We start from the raw sequence: 27,425 nt of genomic DNA, 5'->3' as shown, positions 1-27,425 counted from the left end.
TATTTAAAAATATTTTTAGAAATTAAAAAATAGTAAATTTTTTAAAAAATAAAAAAACGTCTACCCCACTCCCTCCAACGCCCTCCCCCAATCCCCCTACCTTGTCCAACACCCTCCCCCATCCCCCCACTCCGTCCATCACCCTCCCCCGTCCGCTAACCTCGTCCAGCACCCTCCCCCGTCCCCCAACCTTGTCCAGCACCCTTCCCCCATCCCCGTACCCCGTCCAGCACTCTCCCCTGCCCCCACCTTGTTCAGCACCCTCCCTCGTCCCTAACCCACCCACACTACCAGCACCAACCTCACGCAAAACCCCCTCCCCCCCCCCCCCCTACCCATCCCAACCACCACATCAGCAAAATTCCCTCTTTCCACCTCTAGATTTTGTAATATATAAATTTTAATTTATATTATAAATTGATTAAGTTATATTAATAGGATATAAATTATTATTTTTAATTTTTAAATAATGGTGGAGCTAAATTTTATTTTAAAAAATAATTTTAAAATTTATTATTTTATTTTTTATTTAATGGTGGAGATGAATTTTTTAAAATAATGGTAGAGATGAACTTTTTGTTGTTGAAGTTTTTGATTATACTAGTTTAGCCGCACGTGTAACGTCATAAGGACATATATATTTTACCACCAGAAAGTTTTAAGTGGTTAATCGATTTAATATATTGTAGATGTAGATTTATAGACTTTTAAATTTTCTTAAATCAAATTTAGTTAATTTAGTATTATTAAACTAATGAAAAAATTATTAGTTGTCATTAATTCAACGACTTCTAAAAAAAAAATTTTACCATAAATAGATTTGATTAATTTTCAACTCTAAAATGTTAGCAAAAAAATAGTGAAAAGACGATTTTGTCTAAAGCAAAGAATTTTAATGAAGGGCAAAAAGTTCAAATAATATTTCTAAGGCCCTTCACGCTTTTAATTCTCCTATATAAGAAGTCGTGGCAGGTGAAACACACACCTCACCGTCGACATCCCTGCTTGCCCTCATTTGGCGTGCTTGCTTCGTAATTTTACTATATCATCTCTAATTAATTATTATATGTCATTTACGTATTAAATATATTAATTATATTTAACAAATAAAATAAAAGAGACATTTATTATATGTCTGCTTCAGCTACTTCAACGATAATTTTACTATATCATCTCTAATTAATTATTATAAGTTATCTAAGTAATAAAAAATTGATAATATTTAATATTAAATTACCTTGACGTCTTATATGAAGTTCACTTAATTTTTTTAACAGATATTTTTTATAGTAATTTTGCTATATCAATTCTAATTAGTTACTATAAGTCATTTAAGACATATTTGTACTATATTATCCCTAATTAATTATTATGACCATCTAAACATTGTGCTAATCAAATTAGAATAAAAAAAAAATTACAAATCACAATAATTAAGAAAATAAATTATTTAAAAAACATAATTGTCTATCAATGCCACAAAAGTTTGGACAAAGAGAGTAACATATATTATTTGAAAATTACATAAAAACTATTATAAATTACAATAGTTAATAATTTAAAATATCTAAAAAAAATAACTAATCTGTTATATATTCAAGAAAATCCACTTTGTGGGAATACACTAGGTTTGTTGTTGTTGTTGTTGTTGTTGTTGTTGTTGTTGTTGTTGTTGTTGTTGTTGTAAATTGAAGAAAAATACATAATAAATTACATCATTTAACAACTTAAAATATCTAAAAAAAATAATTAATCTGTTATATATCGCAAAAAATACGTAAAAAAAATATTAATTACAATAATTACCAACTTCAAAAATTTTAAAGATATAAAATATTTGGTTGACTCTCGAAATTATATCAATGATACTTAAATTGGAATAGAAAAAAAGTTATTATAAATCTCAATAATTAAAAACTTAAATTATTTTTACAATATAATTGATTATCAATGCCACAAAAGTTTGGACAAAGAGAGTATCATGTTTTATTTGAAAATTATATAAAATAAATTACAAGAGTTAACTAACTTATAATATTTTATTATATATTTCATAATTACTATATGAAAAGTAAAAAAATTGATTGACTCTCGAAACTATATGGGTGTCATATTAACAATTTAAAATATTTTTATATAAATTTCATTAACCTAAATATAATAATATATGCCTAACTAGAAATTTATTAACCAAACAAATGAAGATTTTAATTAAATGATAGAATTATATATAACATAAAAATTTTAATGATCAATATTGGGTCGTGTGTAGCACGGTCGTAGCCAACTAGTATATTAGAGATTATAGATATAGATATAGATATAGATATAGATATAGATATAGATATAGATATAGATTATAGATTATAGATGATATATAGCGAAACCTCAAGTCAAAATCTCATCTTCGTTATTGATGTTTTTTATTTTATAATATAAATTACGAGATTTTATAATTTTGAATTGTAATTTTACGATATATAAATTCTAATTTATATTATAAATTGATTAAGTTATATCAATATGATATAAATTGTTGTTTAAATTTTTAAATAATGGTGGGGATGAATTTTTCCTTAAAAAATAAATTTTAAATTTATTATTTTACTTTTTATTTAATATTATTGATTAATAATTTTAAAAATATAATTAATGAAGATATTATGACGTGTCATTGATTTATGTGACATGGATATGATGTGACATTTTTTTAGGAATAGTGAGCACATACATGGTCAGAAGGGTTTAAAATATTGAATTTTGATGGGTTGAGGATTGAGATGACAAGTGGCTACGTAAAAGTATTCATTTTACAAATGAGAACAAGTATACGGGTCCACTAGACCATTTTAGCTGAATTTTTTTGAAAACTAACTTTTCTTTCAATAACAAAAGAAATTCTTGAGGGCTAGATCGGTTCAAAACTTGATAGATAATAGGCTCGTCCCACTACCCTTCTCCACTTAAAAATTAGGCTTTTGATTGCAGCAAACCCGCGGTGTGTACCTAACCCACACATCCCGAGTTGCATTTTTATTACTAGACCAAAGATCTAGATGCTTTTGAAAAATTTAACTTCAGAAAATATCTTATACTTTGAGATAAAATAAAATTTTAAAAAAGGGTCAACTGGGTCTAGGTTATGTACAATAGATCTAGTGTGATCCAGCTCTTCTCAGGATTCCACAAGTGGGTCTAGGTTATGTACAATAGATCTAGTGTGATCCAGCTCTTCTCAGGATTCCACAAGTAGCGGGGGCTTAGTGTACCAAGCTTTCCCTTCTTTAATAGTTTATCTAACAATATAAGGTCCCTTGGGAGAATATTAAAATTTCAAAATCTTCCACCAAAACGTTTTAGAACATTTTTTATTGTATGGAGGAAGTGGACAACCCATCAAATAAAGCTAACCCATAAAGTCTCCAGTAGTAATTGCAGGAAAAAGTGCAGATCCTTCTACATACATACACAACAAGCTCCTTCAGAATAAATTTCTAAATTTTCAACATCTCCTCGCTCTTTCTGCCTTGAGAAACAACAGAAATTTAACTAGCTTCTGGAAATAGTTTTTCATTTTATCAGGATTCAGGATAATCGAAGACCGTTGGCAACGATGAGCTAGTTAACACCAAATGAAAACATGAATACATAGTTGATGAACTCAGTTCCATAAAGCATCAAATGATACCTTTCTTTGTTAATATTCTCCAATATGCTCAGCATTGACCCATGTTGAAACAAGATAATAAGAGTCGAAAAGATCTTTTCTTTCTTGTTTATTTCTATTAATCATTAACTTAACAATAAATATTTTGGAGAAACCAAAATAGTGAGACTTGAAAACGATTCTCGGAATCTTTTATTACAGCGTACTGATCTAAATGTTCTTAGAAATTTGTGCTTTTATTGGGCAATTTATATCTATATATATGCATCAGAATCTCAATTCATTCACACAGATATGTAATTCAAAGAAAATATAATAGAAGATTGAAAACATTAGTATCATTACATGATGAGAAAGGCAAAGTACCTTACCCGCTTATTAAACAGAACAACATCAGTTAACAATCGCGGACCCAACTAAAAAAATATATAATTCTTAGTACTAGACAAAATTTTTCCTAAGCAATGCAATTTGCTCAGGAGTAGTCCGGAATGTTTGAGCCAAGATATCATTAGGGACCGGTGGTGAAGATTGAAACAACGTTATCGAAATTACTTGTACACCCGGTAACTGGCTATTGAAGGCAACAATAGTTGCAGCTGGACCTCTGCCAACATTCTTTTGGAAATGAACAAGTCCTCTAGGAGAAACAAACACTTCTCCTTGTTTAATGACCTTAGAGAACAAGTCATTGTCCGTGGTAATGAAACCAACAAGCAATTCACCTTCTAAAACGTAGATGATCTCTGACGCTCGTGGGTGGACGTGGGGTGGGGTGGGTTAATATATGCCGCCAGGAAGAAAGTCGACACGAGACATTGACACACCAAGCGTGTTAAGGCCAGGGACAGTTTGAACGTTTGCCCTAGTAATCATGATGCCAACTACGTTGGCGACCACTCCTGGCATTGAAAGGACCCTTGAGGTGAAATCGTCCGTCGAGGATGTGTTCTTGCATGGATATCCATTCACCTTCACGGCTGTTATATGCATGCACCAAAAAAAAAGAAAACTAAAATAAGAAGAATTTAAACCAAGAAATATATATTGTCAGTGTAAATCTCTTCTTACAATATTAATGTAATTTAACATGTAGTCGGATGGTTCAAACATATTACTTGCAAGGAAACTAATAATAAGTGAATAACTAAGATAAACCTTAACATGTTGCTTGTAAAGAAATGTATGTGTGCTAGCGACCATGCTGTAGTATAAGTAGTTAAAAATGTATTATTATAATTAGTATAAAAAATGTATTTTGCATTAGAAATAATCATGACTTTGAATAAGAAATAAGTTTATCAAATATTGGAGCCAAGTATTAACTTACTTGAGGTGAGATCAGCAGGACAAATATCCTGCAGCATGTCTGGATCTGCAGCACAAGCTTTATCTGAGTTGATGACTAATAATGTCATAATTACCATAATTGAAGGAAACATCTTTCTAAAGGCAGTCATTTGGAATTGAATGGAAATTTGTATTGATATATTGCAAAGAGAAACCAGTCTATTTATAGGCAAGACATGAACAACTAAAAATTATTAGGTATTAAAAATTATTTAAAAACTAAATAATTAATACTATGGATAAAACATGGAAAAAATAATATTTTTTTTATATATGTTAAAAGTGACAACTAAAAATGAAAATCTATTTTTAATATAGTGGACAAGTAAAAATGAATGGAAAAAAAATGCTCATTTGAACGCAATGGACTAGGCGTCTCATCTCATATTTGGTGCAAGCTAAGGTACAAACTCGCTATGTTTGGTATTTTTATAAAGTTTTATCCAGAGTGTTGTTAATTTCCTTAAGGAAACCAACTCCTTATTGCCTATAATTAAAAAAAAATATTCTTTTCCAACTTATAAGATTTTACTACCCTTTTATTAAGATGATTGCAGCTTTCTAGTTATGGCGAAAATGTCATGAAATCTATTAGCTTTAATTATGTGGATAAAGTCTATAAGAAATATTAAAAAATTCTAAAATCTCATGGTTACTCCTTTTTTTAAAAAAAAAAATAAAAATTGATTTTTATTTATTTCTTTTATTTTAAAATGGTCATAATGTAACTCCTAAAGTCTATTTGACTATTAGGGATAATTAATGGTCGCATCGCCTAAAGTGTATTAGGCTATTAGAGATAAAATTAGTGGTCAAAATATAAGAAAAATTATACAAAATATCTAAAATTACTTATATAAGGTGATATATTGCATATATATTTATAAAAATTGGGTCATTTGATTTGTTGATTTGATTCAAATTTTTATTCAATTTATTTTTAATTAAACCAAATCAAATATCGTCAATTTTTTAAATTTAAAAATTAAACCTAACTAATATATATCATTTTTAAAATCTAAAACCAAATCAAACTAAAATTAAAACTGTACGGAAGCACCATTTGACTTGCACAAACCGTGTTATGTACTATACTATATAATTAACGAGTGTGATTAGTGTTTGGCCGGAACTCAAAGAAATAATCAAGCTCTAGTCACAGTTTAAACAGAAGAAAAAATATGTTTACTTATTACTGAGCATTTAATATAGGTGAGTAATGTCCACTTAAAAGGGTGAAAAGTCAATATCTAATGAGTAATTTGGTAATTTAACTTGACATTTTGAGGTTTTAACTTTAAATTACAGTAAAATCTCTATAAATTAATATTGTCGGAATTATGAAATAGTATTATTTTGTAGAGGTATTATTTAATCGATAAATTAATATTTATTAATTTAAAGAGTATTTTCGAGATGTAATGAAAGTTAATTTTGATTACATTAAATTTATTGTATTTTATTAATTTATGTATCATATTTATTAAATTAATGTAAAAAAATAAATTCATTATACATGAAGTATATTGTATCGACACTACAAAATTCGTTTGGGGGATGAAGCCTCAAGGAATATAAAAAGACCCACTTGTGAAAGCAACACTAATGATCTTGATGTCATGATTAATTGTCTCAATTACCATAATAAAATAAATCTTAATGGCTTGTTGGAATTATCTAGGTGAAAAAGATACATGTTCAGAGGTCCAAAGCTTGAATACCATTGGAGAAAACAACGTTAATGATGAAGTTGAGGACAATACAATATCTATTTACGCCTAAGAAAGTACTTATCGCGTCTAGAACTCTTCATAATATTTTAGTGCAGTTCAAAAAGACAACATCGAAAGTTTTGGATGCGTTAAGAAAAGTTAGAGATGAGCTTTAACAAGATTTAAATTTTAACAAAAGATGCTATAATCATATTTTACTACATTGTCTTAGATATTTTTGTAATTTTAAAGAATTATTAATCTATAATATTAATGGAATCGTATATTTATATAGGGGTCTTCCAAAAATATATTATCTTATTATCCTATCGAAATTCATAATTTTTTTTCACGGGTCCAAGTCGGGATCCAAAAAACCATTATCTAAGAGAGTTTACTAATTCATCAAATATTAACTTAGACAGATTTTACTATAGTGTTAGAGCCGCAACACAACAACAACATATTCAGTGTATTTCTACAAAGTGGGGTCTGAAAGGGTAAAGTGTACGTAATTCGTATTACTGTCTCAGATGAAGTAGAGAGGTTGTTTTCAATAGACCCTCGACTCATGACAAATAACAATATACCAGACAGAGAACATAAAAACAAACGATAAAATATGATAATATCACTAGTCACTACATAATACTTAGAAGAAAATAGATATAAATAGATAAGATAATGTGCCTAATTTGTCTGGATATTAAGTGATTAGCGGCGGAAGTTAACTTTAATATTTACTTGTAATTTGGAAATTTCAAAAATAGCAATTATAGAGCCTTAAATTATAATTTTTATAGCAATAATTTCATAATTTAGAAAAATAGCAAACTGTATTTTGTATTTAAGTAAACTGTTGCTATACAAATACATATACAACAAAATTTACTGTGGTTGTTTTACTCAAATTAGTTGAGTTAAATAAGAAATAATTATCTCATCTAATTAAATTCCACTAAATTACTCTTATTTAAATTAGTAGATTCCTTTTCCAAATCAAACTCAAATATGAAGATTATTATTTCCATGATCTTCAAAATTTTAAAATATCATTCTCTTATATCTCTAACTATTTTTTCTTGTTAGTTTTTTTATTTTTTTTATCTTTTTTTATTTTAATTTCTTTTTCTTTTCCATTTCTTTCTTTCCACTTTATTTTCTCTCTTCTACTTCTCTTTTTTTTTTTTTTTCCTTTTTTGTTTTTTTATTTATTTATTTTTTTATTTTCATTTTTTATTTCCTTTTCTCTATTTTTTTCATTTTCTTCTTTCTTTTTTAAATTTTTTTTCTCTTTTGTTTTTACACTTCTATTTCTAGTTTCTGTTCTTTCTTCTTCTTTTTTTCCTTTTTCACTTCTTCTTTTTCGTATTTTTATTTTTTCTATTTTTTTGTTTTTTCTTTTTTTTTTTTTTAACTCTTCTATCTCTATCTTTTATTTTTAAAAGACAAATATCTATATCATATATACATATTCAAAAAAAATATACAAATAAATAGACATACATATCTGCATATGTATTTATGGTAAAAAAAAAAATATATATATATATATATATATTTGCATATGTATTTACAGAAACATATATCTGACTCATATGTATATATAAACATATAGGACACAAAATCTCTATAACAAAAATGACAATTATATACATATACATATAGGTAATAAAAAAATACATGTACATATCTTAAAACAGTAAAAAGAAAACAAATAAGTATATATGTTACCCTCTAAAATAACATAGTATGTACAATTTAAAGACAAATTCAACATCGTATAAAATACATATAGCTCTTCATATATATTTACAGTATACATACCTGATTCATATGTATATTCTTATTTTATATGAGTCACCTTTGTATTTCGTAAATACATATGAAGATATATAGTATAGTTATGTTTGTTACTGTTTAATATGAATATGATATGTATTTCGTAAATACATATATATTTTTGTACTGTAAATACATATCCAGATCTGTATGGCTATGTATTTTGTATGTTTTTTGAATATGTGTATGTGATATATATATTTATCTTTTCAAAATAAAAGTTAGAGATAGAAGAATAGAAAAATGGAAAAAAATAAAAAAAAAATGAAAAAAAAAAAAAAGTGAAAAAAAAGAAGAAGAAAGACAAATAGAAGTGTAAAAATAAAAGGAAAAAAAAGAAACAAAATAAGATTAAAAAAAATAATAGGAAAAGGAAAAAAGATATGAGAAAGGAAAAAAAAAAGAGAATTATAGAAGAGAGAAAATAAAGTGGAAAGAAAAAATGAAAAAGAAAAAGAAATCAAAATAAAAAAATAAAATGATATAAAACTAACAAGAAAAAAAAAGGTAAAGATATAAGAGAGTGAAAGACAGTAATGATGTTTTATTTTGAAATTTTTAAGATCATGGAGATAATTATCTTCAAATATGATAAAGGGGAAAATAAAAAAATGAGAGAAATAGAAGAGAGAAAATAAAGTGGAAATAAAAAAATAAAAATAAAATTATTAAAAATATAAGATGAAAAAAAAAAGTAAAAGATATGGCTATATTTGGAAGAGGTGAAATGATGGAGTAAAAATAAAAAAATGTAAAGTAGTCAGAATAAAGCATGTACTTACCTAATTAATAAGTAAAATAATGTTACTCTTGCTATTAAGGCATCCAAACGATTCACGTCCAAAACAAATATGAAAGGAACAAATAAAAATTAGAATTCAACATGGTAATTAGTAACAAGAAGTATAACAAAAATAATAATAGATTCTTTATTATATGATGTTATAAGTGAAATTAGAAGAGAATAAAATGTATGCAGATTTATTCTTCCAAGTGAAAGCAGACCCCGTCCAAGTCAAATTTGAAGGGAACGAAAATATCATAATTCAAATTAAGGAAAAATAATATAAATATACATCATAACTTATCATTTTTACACAAATCCCAACTAATTGTGTATTTTTGTTAAATGTATCAGGAGTTAATTAAGTATCTCGATGGATTTAAAAATATATATATATATATATTGGAAGTTAATTGTGTATTTTTACAAAGGAAAAAATGTATCTTCGTTAGATGTATTATGTATCTCAACAAACCCAAAATAAAAAAAAATATATTGGGAGTTAATTATGTATTTTTACAAAGAAAAAAAGATATTTTTTCAATAATTATGCAAAATGTCAAATTTTTCTGTAATTAAGTTCTAAATTATCGGAATTTATATTGTTTGGCTAAAAAATATTGCAAGTCCAATATATGAGATCGCAGAGATTAGAGAGTAGCTAGGACCTCATCTTGGTGCTTTAAGCTTTCAAATCTCAATGAGAGCACACACCGGGAACCTACGTTGAAAATAGATGCTTATGAACTTTCTAACTTTTGCTTATTTTGTAGACAACTCCAAAGTTAAAAGTGAGACTTTCACCCATGGGCCATGGGCAAGAGGGTCAAAAGTTCAAAACATGTCAGATTTCTCCTGACGTTTTACTCTAATCAAACACTTACAAGACACTTCATGCAACGCTACAACTCTCGTTAATTTTAAGTAATAAATTTGGCACTTTAAATGATTATTAAAAGATGTTATGTTTCTTGTTTGTAAAAAGTGGACTATTCTGCATAGTCACTCTTTAGCTTGTTGCGCTATATTCTACTCAGCGAGGTCTCATGAAACATTAAAAAAAAAAAAAAGAAGATTTTCGTTCAGTTGTTGGCAGAAAATTTGTGGTCTATATTGACTGGATTTTAACCTCATTGTTATTTGGAAACAATGCCTCAAATAAATTGCAAAGTGGAGTACAAGCATTCTAGTAAGTTAACAATTGATCAACGTTTAGACGAATCTTTCATATTAACTTGGAATTACACCTCCTGAGTTTGAATTTGGAAGCTCTGCCAGATGCAAGTTACGAGTTCTCTCCTCTGTTGCCCTAGTCTCGAACTCCATTGCTTAAGTTGTTTCATTACAGAGAAGTGATAATAGGCTCCAATGCACTCTTTTTCAAGCCTGGGCTCATTTATTGACTCCAAATACCTTTCGGCAATGGTTTTCGGATTCCGTGGTTAACGAACTCAGCAAGCAACAAGACAATGCCAAAGACTCTAGAGAACTAAATAATTGCATCAATACCTTTCGGCAATGGTTTTCGGATTCCGTGGTTAACGAACTCAGCAAGCAACAAGACAATGCCAAAGACTCTAGAGAACTAAATAATTGCATCAACTGTCGGAATTGCTAAATCAGTTTTTGTGTTGTGCTTTAAATTGTACATGCAACTGACAGAAATGCCAATTCACACAACTGGATAATCCGGATTCATACATCAATATCAAAGTGCTAGACTAAGTGACGGTTTCAGATGCCCAGTGCACTGACTATATCTTGCTGACGCCAGTTCATTCATTTGGGGTTGGGGGGTCTCTTGGGCTAAGAAACTAAAAAATGAAACAAGACATTTGAAATGAAGCCCAACTAACTGGTATTTCTTCCTGAAGAACAAACAAAATTGACCAGCTACCAAGCACTCCGCAAGCAGCAACGTGACTGAACCACCAGCTACCACGGACTCCGCAAGCAGCAATGTGACTGGACCACTCTTACTGTCATTCAAGCAGATAAAAGAAACCACAATGCATTATTGTTTTCTTAAAGAGAACCAAAAACGAAAGAAATGAAAGTTAAACCAGTGCCATGTTAAATATGGATGAGTGGACAATGGTATTTTGGGAAAAATTTGAAAGTGGCATCAAAATCTGCATTGAGACAAAGTCAACCTAGAAGAATGATCAATTAAAACAGATCAAAGAATCTAACCTGACCAAGGTACGAAACCATCACATTACTGCAAGCTTTGACTTGACACTAACTACTTTTTCTTCTTGCCACCACCAGCCTTTGATTTCTTGTTAGCAGCTCCTTTGTCAGTGGTCTGGGCTGGTTCCTGTGACCAAATAAGCGTCATAATAACGAGATCCCATCTTTATCCAAAATACGTCATTTAGGAGCACACTTTACAAAAGTTTTACTAAGCAAAAAACCAACGTCACAAACAGAAAAATCATACTGAGTACTTAGCTTAAAATATATTAGCTGTTCTTTTGAAATAAAAGAAGTGGATGTTGACCATACAACTTCCAAGCATAAAGATGGACGAAGTTTTGCAAGTATCAGTTCTCAACGTCATTACCCTACTCCCCAACTCATGTAGTCGTTACTTTCAAAATTGATGTTTGTGCGTTCATAAAGTAGTTCAGGGCACACCATTTTTAGGTGGATGTCTTTTAGCTGCACCATCATGAATTAACGATTTATATTCCAAATCTTTTCCAATCAATTTCTTTTCCACAGGTTCAGTATTCAGTATTCACTATTCGGCATAGCAATCTTAGCAAAGTATTACCTAAATTAGAGCATTTTGAACTATAAAAGGCAAGAACTTAGAGATCAAGGTTCATGAGGTGTTTACAGTATCAGGTGCCGAAGCAGAAGTGTCTGGATAATGGCACGGAGTAATTCGACCTCAATCCTAAAGATGGGTAGATTAGTCTTCCAGGGACACCAGGTGGGACACCAGGTCTGGATCGTAAAGAGAGTGTCTTAAACTTGGTAACAGGAATCGGAGACACAAGAACACATTTAGTCCCCTGTGAGTCAACGTACCAAAAGTTATGGGGGCAACCAATCATAATCTGTAACAAACATTAGCAAATTCTGTATCTAGCACAGGCATGCTTTTTGGATTCCCTGTGAACCAAGGTGCCAAAGTTATGGTGGCAACCAATTAGAATTTGGAACAACAACAACAACATACCCAGTGTATTCCCACAAGAGTGGGGTCTGGGGAGGGTAAGATGTACGCAGTACATACCGCTACCTCCTAGGAATTTGGAACAAAATTGACAAATTATATATTTAGTATGGGCATGTAAACTGTTCCTGAAATTTGTATGGTAAAAGAAAGTTACAGGTTTTAGAAAAGCACTAAAAATGAATGATAGACCTAAATTGATATTCAACCCCAAGAGATATAGCTGGCTTCCAAGAAAGATCAACATAAGATATGGTTAAAAAGAAGGAAAAAACCAACAAAGCCAAGTGTTGTTCTTACTTCGCACCAGACATAATTTGCAGTTGTTAATAAAGTGAACTGAACTACTCATATATAACATATAAATGATTACTTTATCCGAGTCTTCCATCGCCAAAATGGAAAGCAATGCAATAATGTTGGCAATCATCAAATGTTATCCTCATAGTGGATCATAAAAAATAATAATTGTTACATCACACTAAACAAGGGTCAGAAGTTTAAATAACAAACCAAAAAGAGATGCATATTACAGACACGTGATAGCAGAAAATCGAACTTTAGTAGAATATTTCTTTTGCATTCAGGGTTCAATAACGTTACCTTTCTTTTAATTGGAGCAGATGTGCTAACTGGTTTAAAGAATGATTCTAACCTGTTCAGGAAAGAGACAACACAAATTCAGAATGCAAAATATCATGATTAGACGATACCGCAAGAAATACAAATACACTAGAAAATCATACATAATTGATGGCTTTTACAAGGTGAAATAATAATTAAGGACCAATCAACCATTTCTTAAGAAGTTAAGGGAATGATTGTTTTTCCTGACATTATTAACCATCAACAGATTTATTCTAAGCAATTCATACCGCCCCTGAGAAGACTTGTTCTTGGCTGTCTTGATCTTTTCTATTGCCTGAACAAAGCCAGATGCAAATTAGTTAATTGTATCTTTCAAAAGAAGCTAGAAGAAATCTTTCTGTCAAATAGTGATAAAAGGAACCATACCTTCGTAACTCTATCAATGTTGAATCCATTTTCCTTCACCAGAAAGTTAACCAACCCCTAATAAGAATAAAATATGAAAATGAAAATTCAGTGAAAATTCATTAACAAACCAATCAAAAAAATCAAAACTTCCTCAGGTAAGACAATCACTTCTTCATCCGGAGCAGCCCATTTTAGTTCAGTTTGCTCATCATCTGTAACAACTAATGGTTCCTTGAAGAGTCGCCTAGCCTCATTATAAGGCCAATCATCAGGTATTTGATATCTACAATGGGATTGACAGTGAAAATACTTTTAAGCAACATATGAAGAAAGGTTTATTCAACTGCCAAAATTATAAATTTACCAATAATGTTAAAGTCGAGTCCACCCGTTCCCAAACCACGAGACAAAAAAAGGTCACAGAGAGACAGAGAAATAGAGAGGAAGGAGAGTTCTCAAGTATGTCAATTACTTGGGATACTTTTCTCTTGAATTTTTTTGAACATTAACTTTTTTTCCAATAACCAAAAAAAAAAACTTGAGAGCTAGATCGGTTCAAAACATGGTAGATAATGGGCCCGTCCCACTATCCTTCTCCACTTAAAAATCAGGCTTTTGATTGCAGCAAACCGGTGGTGTGTGCCTAACCCACACATCACGAGTTGCACTGCTGTTATTACTAGACCAAAGTTCTAGAGACTTTTGAAAATTTAACTTCATAAAAGACCATATATTTTGAGATAAAACTATAAAAAAGTACGTCTAGGCTGTGTTCAATAGATCCAATGTGATCCATCTCTTCCTAGAACTCCACGAGTAGCGGGGGCTTAGGCCTTAGTGTACCAAGCTTCCCTTTCTTTAATAGTTTACCTAACAATATAAGGTCCCTTGGGTGAACATTAAAATTTCAAAATCTTTCTGCCAAAAAGTTTTAGAACATTGTTTATTGTATGGAGGAAGTATAAATCCATCAAATAGAGCTAATCCATAAAGTCTCCAGCAGTATTGCAGGAAAAAGTGGAAATCCTTCTACATAAACAACAAGCTCCTTCAGAATACTTTCTAAATTTTCAACATCTCCTCGCTCTTTCTGCCTTGAGAAACAAGAGAAATTCAACAAGCTTCTGGAAATAGTTTTTCATTTTATCAGGATTCATTTTATCAGGATTCAGGATAATTGAAGACCGTTGGCAAAGATGAGCTAGTTAACACCCAATGAATGCATGAATACATAGTTGATGAACTCGGTTCCATAAAGCATCAAATGATACCTCTCTTTGTTAATATTCTCCAATATGCTCTCCATTGACCCATGTTGGCGTACAAGCTTCAAAGCTGTCTGCGGCCCTATGCCTATTGCATAGATCAATGATTATATACCAAGAACTGTTGCTCAAATCACTCGAACCATATCAGTTGCAGCATAAGTAAAGCTTGTAGCAACTAGCATAAGAACATGGAGTATAAATAGCTCCTAGATGCTAATGTAAGATTGATTTTAAGAAGTCGGGATCTGGGGACAGGGTAAAACTTTTGCAAAGTGCAAAACCCCGAAAATGGCACTTACTGTACCTTAACCGGGAACGGATAGTGCAGAAAAACACGAGGTAGCATAGGGGCCTAGACTTGAAAATGTTGGGGGTGGGGGTGGGAGGGGAGGCATTTCTCTGGTATCTCAATCTCCACATAACTAACCGAGGAAGCAAAGATGAAAATAGAAAACAAGGAAGCTACTATATAGTAACAGATTGTAGCCTAAGATCCAAATCTACACACATCGTTTGGTAGAAGGCTAGAAGCACATGTACATCTCCATTACAACAATCAAAGCACATATGCATTACGAATCGGAACATATATACTAATCCAGAAAAAATGAAGGCAGAAGTTATGAGCTCTTAGATTACAGCAATCTATATAATGCAGTCAAATGATTTTAAACAGAGATTTAACTGATAAGCGTCGTACCTCGGATGCTATCACAGTAATCACATCCACAAAGAATGCACAAGTCTATGAATTGATCCATACTAAGTTCGAGCTCCTCCAATACCTGCAATAAAACATAAATCAGAGATTAGACTTGACATCAAGACATCAACTAAAAAATGTGCCGAGGCCCATTTTACCTTGGAGATATCAAATTCCATTACTGGTATCTTTTTGGAGCTAGGATCCATTAAATGGCGAAGAAACTTTGGAGCTCCAAAAGTTAAGGAATCCATATCTTCTGAGGCCACAGCATAGACCTGACAAGTAGAGGAACTCTTTCTCATCTGATACTTATCCATAACGATGCCCAACGAATGACTTGGAAGTGGAAAATCTAACTCAATTGCACGTCACAACTCTTCAGAGAAATATTTCATTGTCAACCCCACCCCACCCTTGGAAGTTTTAATTATAGCATATGTGCAAAGGACTATACATACCATGAAGGAAGCTTAAATCTGCAAATGTAAGCATTAAATATATCCTTTACAATATTATAGATTATGTATTCCAACGATATGAAGCATCAAGTAAGTTACCAGGTAATCTGAGCATTTCATAAGTGATGTTTGCTTTAACTCCCAGGTATGGTACTAAGCAATTAATTATTTGACAGGGAATACATACCTTTTCTGCCTTGCAAAGTACAGCACACTGAGCCTCTGCTTCAGAAGGAGCCTAAGGAACCATAAAACAAAAAAGTTCAGACTTTCCATCGCATCAGGGGCAAAACTATACTTTGCAAACATATTATTGTATGTAAATTATGTGAATTAAGGTGCAGTGAATGCCATTAGCCATCAAATTGACACCCTATACCAGAATGTTTATACAGACTTCGAACTCACCTCAACAGCAGGTACCCCCATCAGTCTGAGAAGTTTTTTGCAGTCCTCATTGTGTTGCGGCGTAACCTGAAAATCAGGTATGTGTCATTCAAATACATGCACAGGTTTTGGCTACTTAGAATTTTAAAAAAGGGGTAGAGCCCAAACATTTCGGAAGGTCTTCGAGCCAAAGAATGCTATACAATGAGATATCCTCTATTTCACAACAAGTCATTTTCTTCAAAGTCTAGACCACTCGAGTGGTAGCAGTAGCTACTACTGCAGCACACCCTTGCCAATCGTACAAGAGTATTAAAAGGTAATTCTAAAATTATCACCAAAGTGTTGAAACTTCTTTTCTACTCAGAACCTGCAAATCTGTGTTGACCAAGGTTGTAAATCATAATTCAATAGCAGAAAATTGATACAAGCTTCAGATTTTGAGCATATAAGCCACCCACTTCTGAAACCTTGTCTGCTCAAAATGATATTAAACGGTGAAGCTCAACAGATTACGTGTAAGCAAAGGTGCTTCCTTTCTTGACATTATTAGTTCTCTCTGCATCTCAAGCTGTTGGACTATTTCAGCAGAGTGTTACAAATCTTGTATTCTTAGATAACAGAACAATAGGGCATTTAACCATCTATTATGCGAGACGATTGGAAGAGCAGTAGAAAAAATCACTATTTCTGGTCTTAGGCAACTAATAAACTCAGAACCAGTTCGGAAAGTCGGGAATAACCAGTAGCACTCATAAAGAAGAACAAGTTCATACACCCACCTTTACTGTTCTCTTGCTGAATTTCTCAATATCCTCCTTGTTGCCAGTCTGTGATCAGAATGCAACTATATCAATTATGTGAACATACACACAGATGAGGAAAAATAAGAGGTGGACCAAAAACATAGAACATTTTAAATACTTTCCCCAACCCTTTTCCTGTGGTGGAGGGTACAGGAAATTAAATTCAGTTAATAATAAGCCCAAAAGAGGTACTGAAATCATATGACATATAACTATCAAACCTCTGTAGCCTTAGCCAAGTCATCTGTGGCATCTTCCCTTCTAGAGTAACTGCATAGACAAGAAACAGTGTGAAAACATGAACGAACAGGCAGGATGTCATGGATATAATACAAAGAGCATACAAGGGAGCTACTACGTACCGTTTTGCAAGTTCTTGTTTCTTCAAATCAGGGGGCTTCCCATCAAAAACATAACTGTCAGTAAAGACATGGGAATTACTGAAGAGGAGCAAGACAAGAAAGGGGCAAAAGGAAAAACATGAACGCTTAAAGCAGAAAATTACACTGGCTTGATTCCAGCTTCCAAAAGCCTAATTGTCCGTGAAAACATCCCAACCAAATGACTGAAAATGCACATAGCCGTCATATCAATAAAAGCTACAGTCATATAATGTCAAATTCAAAGTAGAACCAAGTAAAACAAACCTAACATAAGCAACTATCTAAATGAACCAGAACAGCAGTCAGCAGGCATGCAACATGTCCTGCTTTACTGTTTAAAACAAAAAATAGGCCACAAGATGTTAGTCATATTCATTTTATCTAGACTAAAATATTACTACTAGTCGTGGAGTCGAACAGTTTTCCCTTTGACTACCATATTTAAAGTACTTTTTACTAACCAACCTTGTAACTTAAACTCCTCATGCTCCACTTTATGCGACACTTCAAAATTTTGAAAACAATCAACTTTAAACTTGTCATTTTACGTCCAATGAGAAGCTTTTATAATCACATGGATGTTTTGATATGTTTTAAATTACAAGTTTCAAAGTTTTATAGTCACATAAATGCTATGACATGTTTTACATCGCGATTTTCAAAAGTTATCATTTTTCTCTAAAAATGTGTTGATTCATATTTCATACTAGGTCATATAAATTCGAATCGAGAGAGTACCACATCTTGTCTAGCTTCTAAATGTATAAGCTTTACTTAAAAAAATTAATAAACCAATGTCCCAACTGATACTAGACCGTTAGTCGCCATTCTTTTTGAAATCAGATGGACTAAAACACTCCGCGTCTAAGTCAGCGAAAAATCATCACAAATTACAAAACCAATTCATGTTTTCAGACATAGTAGGAAAAAAAATAAACATAATATACCTAGTAGTTTCCCCAGCTTCATTTGTAAGCATTTCCGTACCGCTTCGTCCTACCACAATCTACCACCACAACAATTCGATTATCAACCAAATAATTGGGTGTGCATTCTGAACATGAAAGTATATATAGAGGTAAAATGTACAGACCAGGAACTGGTAAATGCTCATACTAGCGTCGATTGCAATTTTACGGCCGAAATAGCTCTCGAATTTCTGCTCCTTCATACCAGATGGAGCATTATCCGCCAACAGCTTCATTAAACCCTAGAAATTCACAAAGGCAAAGTTCAGTTTTATGAAAACGAAAACGAATAATTGATGGATTAAACAGTTTATTTGTGCGTAGACATACCTTAATTCCCATTTTTGGATAGAAATCGGAAAGCCAATGTCACAGAAAGGAAGCCAATTTCTCAAAGGTTGGGTACTAGGGTTTAATATTTTCCCGCCTCTTTGGTATATATACTGTGTGTATGCAGTAAGTATATTTACAAGTCTCGTATTATACGCTGGGTTTTGCTACCGTGTTTCGAGTTTAATTCTCAGAATTTCGCACTTGGCCTGGTGATAAGAAATGTGGAGCCCATAAGTAACATGAATGTTAACATTTCATGTTACGCGCGCAAACCAGTCCGTGAGTAGCACGCGTTCCGCTCAATGTTCTTGGATTCTTGAGAAAAAGGGGAATTTTCTAAGAATTTTTTTGGTGGTTAGTGTTCATGACATATTTTATAGCTGCCAAAAAAAAAATATTTATACAAAATCCCTACCTATACGAGGAATAATTATTATTAAATTATATAATTCATAAGATAATTGTTTCTAGATTTATTTTCACTCAATATATATTTTTAACCGGTCATCATTCATCCCTCAAAAGTTAATGTGTCATAATAATATGGCAAAATATGGTTTGACGGACTCTTGTACTATGTTCGTTTTGTAATGTTGATATTTCTACTTACATGTTTGTCATCTAGATCCTTGAATCCACTAAAAAGGCAATATTTTAAATATTTTTTTATGAGTGTAACACACTCGCCCCCCACGTCAGCTGTCATGTCTGCCACATCAGCCTCCTAGTCATTTTCATCTACTACATTAAATTTCATGTCATTTTTAAAATGATACATAGGAAATTAAATATTAAAATAAATTTAATTAAATAAAAAAATTAGAAATAGTAGAAAAATTTAAATAGTCATTTTTTTATTTTTGCTCACAAATTAAATATCAAATTCATTCCAAATAATTAAAATTCTTCTCCAATTAATTTAAATTTTTAACTATTAATTCATATATACAAACATAATGAATTTTTTATTTTTAAATTTGAATATCTTTACCAAATTCACAAAAACTTTAAGTTTTTTCAAGCTTATTAATGAAATTCACTAACTTTTCAATATCCACTATCACTCACTTTCAATTTAAATTTTAATCCAAAAAAAAAATGAAAAGATTTGAATTGAGAAAAAAATTAAAAAATAAAATAAAAAGTGAGGGGTGGGGGATGTTGGACGGGGGCTGGGGTGGAGGGAAGGGGGTTGGATGAGGGTAAAGGGTGGTGTTGTGGGTGGCTGGACGGGGAGGGGGCAAACGAGGGCGAGGGGTGGCTGGACGGGGGAAGGGTGCTTAAGGAGAGGGGTTGGACGGGGGTGAGGGGTAGCTGGACGGGGGGAGGGGACTGGATGAGGGTGAGGGGTGGCTGGACGGGTGAAGGGTGCTTGGGGAGGGAGGCTTTTTTATTTATTTTTTAAAGTTTATTATTTTAAAATTGTTAAAAATATTTTTAAATTATAAAAAAGATGGAGGAAAAAAAAGGCCCTTTAAAAAAAAAAATTAATATTATTTTTATTTTTTTAATTATTTTAATATAAAATTGACCCCCACTCGTACCCTAGGCGCGTGCAGGGGCGGCTCTACCTTGTAACAAAATAGGCAGCCGCCTTAGGCCCCAAATTTGAGGGGCCTCATTGTTTACAATGATATATATAGTTTTTTTAAAAAAATATTAAATATTATTTATAGAAAAAATAATCTTTTTTATATAAAAGGAAAAAATTATTAGAAGAAGTTCACATATCTAGAATAATATGTCTCAAGAAAGATTAAATGCATTGATTATATTATTACTTAAAAAAGAATAATTAGAAAAAACTGATTATATAATTTTTAAAATAGAGTTCATTAAAAAAAAGTTATTTTTTCTTAAAATTTTAAGGCCTCCGTTTGATTTTCGCCTTAGGCCACCAATATGCTTGAGCCGCCCCTAGGCGCGTGCCTGCACGCGTATCGTCCTAGTCAGCCATTGTAATGTTACATAGGTCTGGTCAACGATCAAGTAGTTTAAAATATTGTTTTTTAATGGGTTCAAGGATCCAGATGACAAACAGATAAGTAGGAGTATCCATATTACAAAACGCATATAGTATAGGGTTGATTAAACCATTTTGCCTAATATTATATAAGTGAGTCTTCATTTTTATCTAGTCATTATCAATTTTATTATATAAATGAGTCTTTATTCTTTCTCTTTATTGGACTAAATTTTCAGCAAATGATAGAGCACTTTCGGCCTTTAATGGATTCTCTCATCTACAAATCAACACAAGTTTTTCTTCTTTGTAAAAGAGATGAATACAAAATTTTCCTATCATAGAGTGTTATGTTTTTTTTTTATTAATGTATATCTTTGTTAGTTTTCGTACTCCTAATTTCATACTTTGAATTTTAGGAATACACCTATACCGAATGAAATATCTTAAAAGCGTTGAAAATACAAGGTGTGGGTGTTTTCAAATTCCAAACACTACTTTAAGATGTATTTGAAATTTCATGTTCAAAGCAAGTTGATTTTCAAATATGAAAAAAAAAAAATCAGAAAAAAGTGAATAATTATTATGGCCTAAATGGATCAGATGTGCTTTGGCTCCACATTTCATGTACTTTCACATTATTTGATGAAAAATTTCCCATATTCATATATAATTCATAAACTGACAAGCATGATATTTCTGGAACAGAGATGGGGTGCTTGGCTGATTTGCTTGTATGTTTCTTATTTATATCATCTGCTTGACAACAATAACTATAGATGATCAGCCTCAATTCATTGCATTTGTTTCTAAGAAAAACAACAAAATGAGAAAACTGAAATGTATCTTCACATTGCTCTTGATATAGACAAAACTGCAAAGTCTAGAATAGTAAATATATCCAGATAAGAAATGGCTCAAATAGTAACCAACTGATTGACATGGAGATGGAGCACATTATTATTAGAAATAAATAACCATTTTCGTTTGTACCCATAAAGTGTTAGCAGTTGGGATCCATCCATGTTATAAGCACTTTTAACACTATAATTTCTACCAAGAACCTTATGGCATATAGTATATACATGATCTGTTAGCTAATGATCAATCAGTAAGGTGATTTGATTTGTCCACTCAATCATGGGACCTAATATTTTGGACACAATCCTCAAAAATTCAGGTTTGTTGTGATGTTGCTTTCCACTTTAAATTAGTGTTACTTGTTCATGAGGAATATTCATGTTCTGAAACTAATTATTAGAAAATTTTCGTACTTGTTAATCACTACTTTAGTGTATGTGCCCACTAAACACACTTGACATTACTTAACAACACGATAGAAGACAATCAAGTAAAGATAAACTTGTGAATAAATGGCGCAGTACTTGCCAAATATTACTACATACATTTTTCCAACTTGTAAGCATTGAATTTTAAGATGGAAAAGGACCCATCCCATGAAATATATACATCTTGTGAGCAGCCTGCTTAAAAGATAATGTTAGAAAAAAAATTCACTTATCTATTTTGCGTTTTCAATATGATACTGTTTTTGCTTAAAATAAGCACATTATAAGCCTTGTTGAATTGTATGGTCGTCCCTAAGCGCAAAGGAAAGGACACAGACGCATAATTTAAGTCTGTAATACACTCCTCACCCAAAAGATCCAAGAAATGTAACTTATATTTGAAAGTTTCCACCATCTAATTATATATACTATATAGTGGTGTTTGGCAATAAAAGTGCTTATAATTTTTCTAGCTTTAAAAAAGAGATCAAGAAAGTTCTAAAACACATTCAATAAAGAAATAGAATTAGACAATTTTTTATTGAGAAATTCTTCTTCTACCCGTAGAACACGGAAAATTTCAAAAACCAAATTAAAATAATTCAAGTAACATAAACGTTTCTTCAAAAGCTTTTCTCTCCTATTTTTTTTATCCTAGTATGTGATTTTAGAAATTTTGAATCAAGATAGGTAGGACAGCACTGCGGGTCTAAAGCTTAGTTATAAGAAAATTTGTAAACTACCCTGTAGGTCTAAAGCTAGTTACTATAAGAATGGAATATTTCTTGTTCGATTCACTATCGGGAGAAAAAACATTGGCATTCGAAAGGTAGCGAAACAATGAGTGTTTGTTTATCTAAATATGCCACATATACAGTATTATCAATTACTAATTTCTATACATATTATTAGTAAGTTTCTAAACACAGTTTAAGATTTTGATTAAAGCTATTAAATTCTACCGAACTAGCCCATAGGTAACCTTAATTAACTTCAAGCTCCTCTGTCCCTCCCTCCCCCCGACTACAATTGATAAGCGTAAATAATTTATCATATCTCCAGCCAGTTCTAGCATTGTAGGACTAAATTTTAATAACCACAACCCAAAAAATAAAAAGAATAATGTTTTTGAACTGAGAAAGCGAGACTAGTTTGGCTGAAATGAGGAGTTATGATAGATACTTTAATTAATAAAGTGTACACAACCCATATATGCATTACTATGTACTAGTAAAATGTATTAATGGCCATTGTGTCACTTGTCAATGAGAAATAGAAAGAAAGTGACACCAACAAGAAATCGATAAATTTTATGACACGAACGTTACATGCAACGTTCCCACCATAACCCTTTTGCTACTTTATATTCTTCTTTTAGTAACTCTAGCTCTTCGACTTTCAAAACCAAAGTTTTAAAAAAGTACTTTGGCCTTTAGTGGCAGTATAATCCTCTCAAGTACTCTCTGCAGCCATGGTAAGTTCAATTGCTTTCTGTTGATCAGTGCAACAAAAAGGGGGGAAAAAGCACTAAATTACTGCTAATTGATTTGTTTTGTGTGCTATTATAGGAGGAGGGTAACAACACAGAGTATAATTCTGTGACTTCAAGCAAAACTAAAGGAAAAGGTGGATTTAGAGCTACATCCTTCATCTATGGTAATTAAACTTTCCAGTTTTAGCTAGCTATATGAACTTATACATTAATTACTCCTCCGTGCCATACTAGTTGTCCACTTTCCGCTTTACACGTCCATTAAGATATCATAAATAAGAAAGATAGTTTTACTAATCTACCCCTTAAAAAAACTTTTTTGAAACTTTACAAACTTGTTTACGTAGACAACTAATAAGGGACCGAGGGAGCAATAAACTAGAAGTAATGTATTTGGTGTTTTAATATCTATTAATTTGTCGATTTTATCATAGGTTTGTTGGGATTGGAAAACATGGGGTTCGTGACAATCATGGTGAGTTTTGGGTTGTACTTCAGTTTAGTGATGGGTTTTGACCTCACTGGCTCAGCCAATACGCTCACCAACTTGATGGGCTCAACCTTCTTGCTGTCCATTCTTGGTGGCTTCATTTCTGATAGTTACATCAACAGATTCCACACTGTCCTCATTTTTGGACCTTTCGAAATCCTAGTAAGTTAACTATAGTACTACTAATTACCATCTAAATCGACATTCTTCAACAAAAATGTCCTTCACTTTAAAGAAATACTGTTATGGCATGTTTGATATGACGAAAGTCATTTTTCAGTTAATTAAAATGTTGTGTTACGAGGAAGTCAGATTTTTTTGGTTTTTGGTTATCAGAAAACCATCATCAAAAATAGAAAAAGTTGCTTTCTACTTAGAGGCGAAATATTTTGCCTACAAGTAACGTTGTAACTTATAATTTCGTATTACTGGGCTTCAACCAATAATTAGACATTATTATTAATCTTTAATAGTTGAAAAATTCATCAAAAAAATATCCAATCTGAGAATTGTTACGATTAGTCTTTACTATATACGTAGTTTCAGAAAAATAAGTTTCACTCATCAGCCACTAAAAACTGACTACAATACTTTATGATGATAATGATAATTGTAGGCATTTGCATTGATAACAATTCAAGCTCATTATAAGAGCTTGCAACCAGTATGTTTGGTGCCAAATTGCATATCAGGAGGGAAAGCTATATTCTTCTATGCATCACTTTGTTGCTTTGCATTGGGAAGTGGTGGGGTTAAGGGAGCATTGCCAGCATTGGGTGCTGACCAATTTGATCAGAAAGATCCAAAGGAGGCTAAGGCACTTGGAAGATACTTCAATTTGGTGTTGTTTAGTTCTGTGATTGGTGGAGCATTTGGGGTCACATTTGTAGTGTATGTTAGCACTGTTAAAGCTTGGTGGAAAGGTTTTCTTATAGGTTTGGTTGGTACCACATTTGGTTTTATTGTCTTTGCTTTTGGAAAGCCTTTCTTTCGCCTTCAAACTCCTGCTGGCAGTCCACTTACTAGAGTTTTCCAGGTTCATTATTTATTCTCCTCTTCTTTATGTTTACGCAATTTAGAATAAAATATATAACCACCAAAAAGTGTGGTTGATAATTTAAATCTCTTCACTCTTAATTAGAAATTGGATTTCAAGCATAATATATATTGAGAATTTCGCTTGGTAAGGACATCGATGATAAAAGGGATGAGTACGTGATGTCTTTATATGACTTGGACGGTCTTCGCTTTTAAGTGAAATTGCGGTTTTTCTTCTTCAGGTTATTGTTGTGGCGATCAAAAATCGGAAGCTGGAAATACCAAAAAACAGTGAGGAGCTCTATGAGATTAGTGATAAAGAATGTGACTCATCACAGCCAAAACTTGCACATACTAATCAATTCAGGTGATGTTAATTCTCTGATGAATTGATTACACAGGAAAGGCAGCATTATTCATTCTTGCATATGTGTATTTCTTATTTATTGCAAAGTAATACCATTTGTCATTAATAAAAAACACACTTGGTTTGAACTTTTAACGAGATAAAAGCATGAGGGAAGATGAAAAAGGGAACCCACTGCATAAAGTTTTTTTAGGTCCATGCCTAAAGATTAATATAATTTCTTCCACTAAGCACAAAAATAGTGCGGAATAGTTTGATAACAAAGTTTCCATTTCTAGAAGAGTTTAACTTATATATACTGTTATCGTAAATAATTATTCACACAATCAGGTCATCCGAAAGATATTTGCAGATTCTCAGGCAAAGCTGCTATCTATTAGACATAATAACCGTTGATACATTGTGAATCAGGTTCTTTGACAAAGCTGCAATCCATCCTAAAACAGCTGAGCCCACACCATGGACAGTTTGCACTGTGACACAAGTCGAAGAAGTGAAAGTATTAACAAGAATGTTGCCCATCATAGCTAGTACCATTATAATGAACACATGTATGGCCCAACTCCAAACATTCTCCGTTGCACAAGGCTATCGAATGAACCGTTTCATCAAAAAATTCGAGGTACCAGCACCCTCAGTTCCCGCGATCCCACTAATCTTCATGTGTATTCTCATCCCAATTTATGACTTTTTCTTCGTCCCCTTTGCTCGAAAAATCACCAAACATCCCTCGGGGATCACTCAACTTCAACGTGTTGGGGTCGGGCTAGTCCTCTCGATCGTGTCCATGGCCGTGGCTGCCTTAGTTGAGATCAAAAGAAAGCACCACTCATTGAAAGATCCATTGAAGCCAATTCATCTAGCATGGCTAGGATTTCAATATGCTATTTTTGGAATAGCTGACATGTTTACCTTAGTGGGCTTGCTTGAATTTTTCTACAAGGAAGCACCTGTTGGAATGAGGTCCTTATCCACTTCATTTACATATATTTCAATCTCATTGGGCTACTTCTTGAGTAGTGTGCTCGTAGACATTATAAATTCAGTGACCAAAAGAAGAGCACCAAGCAAAAAAGGATGGTTAGTGGGCACAGACTTGGATCAAAACAATTTGCACCTCTTCTATTGGTTCTTGGCAATTCTTAGTGGGCTCAACTTTCTGAACTACCTATTTTGGGCCTCATGGTATAAGTACAAAAAAGATGAGGTTGTGGAGCCCAAGCTCAATTTAGGTGATTCCATCAGCTTGTCCAACTCTGTAAGCAGAGTGGCATTGCTGAAGCCCAGTGACAGTGCAACATCAATGCCTACAATTGAAGAATCATCCAATGGGCCAACTGAGGAAGCTAATGAAAATTCATCAGCAGTGCCTAAAGTTGTTACGACTGAAGCACGCAGTTGAAGACATGCAAGCAGAGGATACTAATTAATGTGAAACTTTCAACAGAATAAAACAAATTAAATGGTATTTACACGAATCATATGATAATGATAAAAAACGTTTGCACGAAGTAGGGCCCATTCAGAGTAAAGGTCTCTACCAATGATCATTCTTAAGTTTGATTTGGTGTGTTTTCATGCATCTACATGATTTTTTGTATCAAGTTTTCTAACTAGTGTTTAAACGTACATTTTTTCATGTCTACTACGTACGATGATTTATGTAATAAGATTGCAAAAGCTTAAAATGCAGATAAAGAATATTTCATATTACTCTTGGATTCTGCGACTGTTGCACAAGAAGGAAATGAAAGCACACTACTAATAAATAAGCTTGAACTGAAGAAGAAACTAGAAGGCCCAAAATTTTTTTTTATTAAAACATAAGCGACTAAGGTGCAATTGTACATGTGATGTTTGGGACCAAAACTTCACGTGTTCCCCACTATATTAACACTTAATATATGAGGTGAATTGAGGTTTCTCCTTCTTCTTCTTC

General features: G+C 32.2%; 3 protein-coding genes across 5 annotated transcripts; 1 reads left to right on the top strand and 2 right to left on the bottom strand.

Annotated features, from left to right (window-relative positions):
* Window positions 1–3,985: 3,985 nt before the first annotated feature.
* LOC107879374 (nectarin-1) lies at window positions 3,986–5,146 on the bottom strand. Its single transcript, XM_016726421.2, has 2 exons — window positions 4,998–5,146; window positions 3,986–4,647 (listed from the first exon to the last, which is right to left on the bottom strand). Exons 1-2 carry the CDS (start codon window positions 5,125–5,127, stop codon window positions 4,448–4,450), a joined length of 330 nt encoding a protein of 109 aa, XP_016581907.2. The 5' UTR covers window positions 5,128–5,146; the 3' UTR covers window positions 3,986–4,447.
* Window positions 5,147–10,948: 5,802 nt separating this feature from the next.
* Window positions 10,949–19,035, bottom strand: LOC107839762 (flap endonuclease 1). Of its 3 annotated transcripts, none has more exons than XM_016683388.2 (18): window positions 18,845–19,029; window positions 18,640–18,756; window positions 18,494–18,552; window positions 17,669–17,728; window positions 17,526–17,579; window positions 17,385–17,433; window positions 17,140–17,187; window positions 16,379–16,444; window positions 16,158–16,208; window positions 15,668–15,787; window positions 15,507–15,591; window positions 14,810–14,891; window positions 13,707–13,821; window positions 13,557–13,613; window positions 13,418–13,464; window positions 13,146–13,197; window positions 11,549–11,675; window positions 10,949–11,334 (listed from the first exon to the last, which is right to left on the bottom strand). In XM_016683388.2, the coding sequence occupies exons 1-17, from the start codon at window positions 18,854–18,856 to the stop codon at window positions 11,601–11,603; spliced, it is 1,149 nt and encodes a 382-aa protein (XP_016538874.1). In that variant the 5' UTR covers window positions 18,857–19,029; the 3' UTR covers window positions 10,949–11,334; window positions 11,549–11,600. The 3 variants fall into 3 exon arrangements, with proteins under 3 accessions (XP_016538874.1, XP_016538873.1, XP_016538875.1); XM_016683387.2 differs by lacking the exon at window positions 10,949–11,334 and adding an exon at window positions 12,201–12,378 and having other exon boundaries at window positions 11,614–11,675; window positions 18,845–19,035; XM_016683389.2 differs by lacking the exons at window positions 10,949–11,334; window positions 18,640–18,756; window positions 18,845–19,029 and adding exons at window positions 12,201–12,378; window positions 17,811–17,877 and having other exon boundaries at window positions 11,614–11,675; window positions 18,494–18,558.
* A 4,383-nt stretch (window positions 19,036–23,418) lies between these two features.
* On the top strand, window positions 23,419–27,199 carry LOC107839761 (protein NRT1/ PTR FAMILY 4.5). The gene is made up of 6 exons (XM_016683386.2): window positions 23,419–23,573; window positions 23,668–23,755; window positions 24,026–24,243; window positions 24,698–25,117; window positions 25,362–25,486; window positions 25,898–27,199. Exons 1-6 carry the CDS (start codon window positions 23,571–23,573, stop codon window positions 26,886–26,888), a joined length of 1,845 nt encoding a protein of 614 aa, XP_016538872.2. The 5' UTR covers window positions 23,419–23,570; the 3' UTR covers window positions 26,889–27,199.
* Window positions 27,200–27,425: the final 226 nt, after the last annotated feature.

The sequence above is a fragment of the Capsicum annuum genome, chromosome 8 (assembly GCF_002878395.1).
Source record: "Capsicum annuum cultivar UCD-10X-F1 chromosome 8, UCD10Xv1.1, whole genome shotgun sequence".
Lineage (NCBI taxonomy): Eukaryota > Viridiplantae > Streptophyta > Magnoliopsida > Solanales > Solanaceae > Capsicum > Capsicum annuum.
Note: the sequence above shows the minus strand (reverse complement) of the source record. Positions and strands in the feature narration are given on the sequence as shown.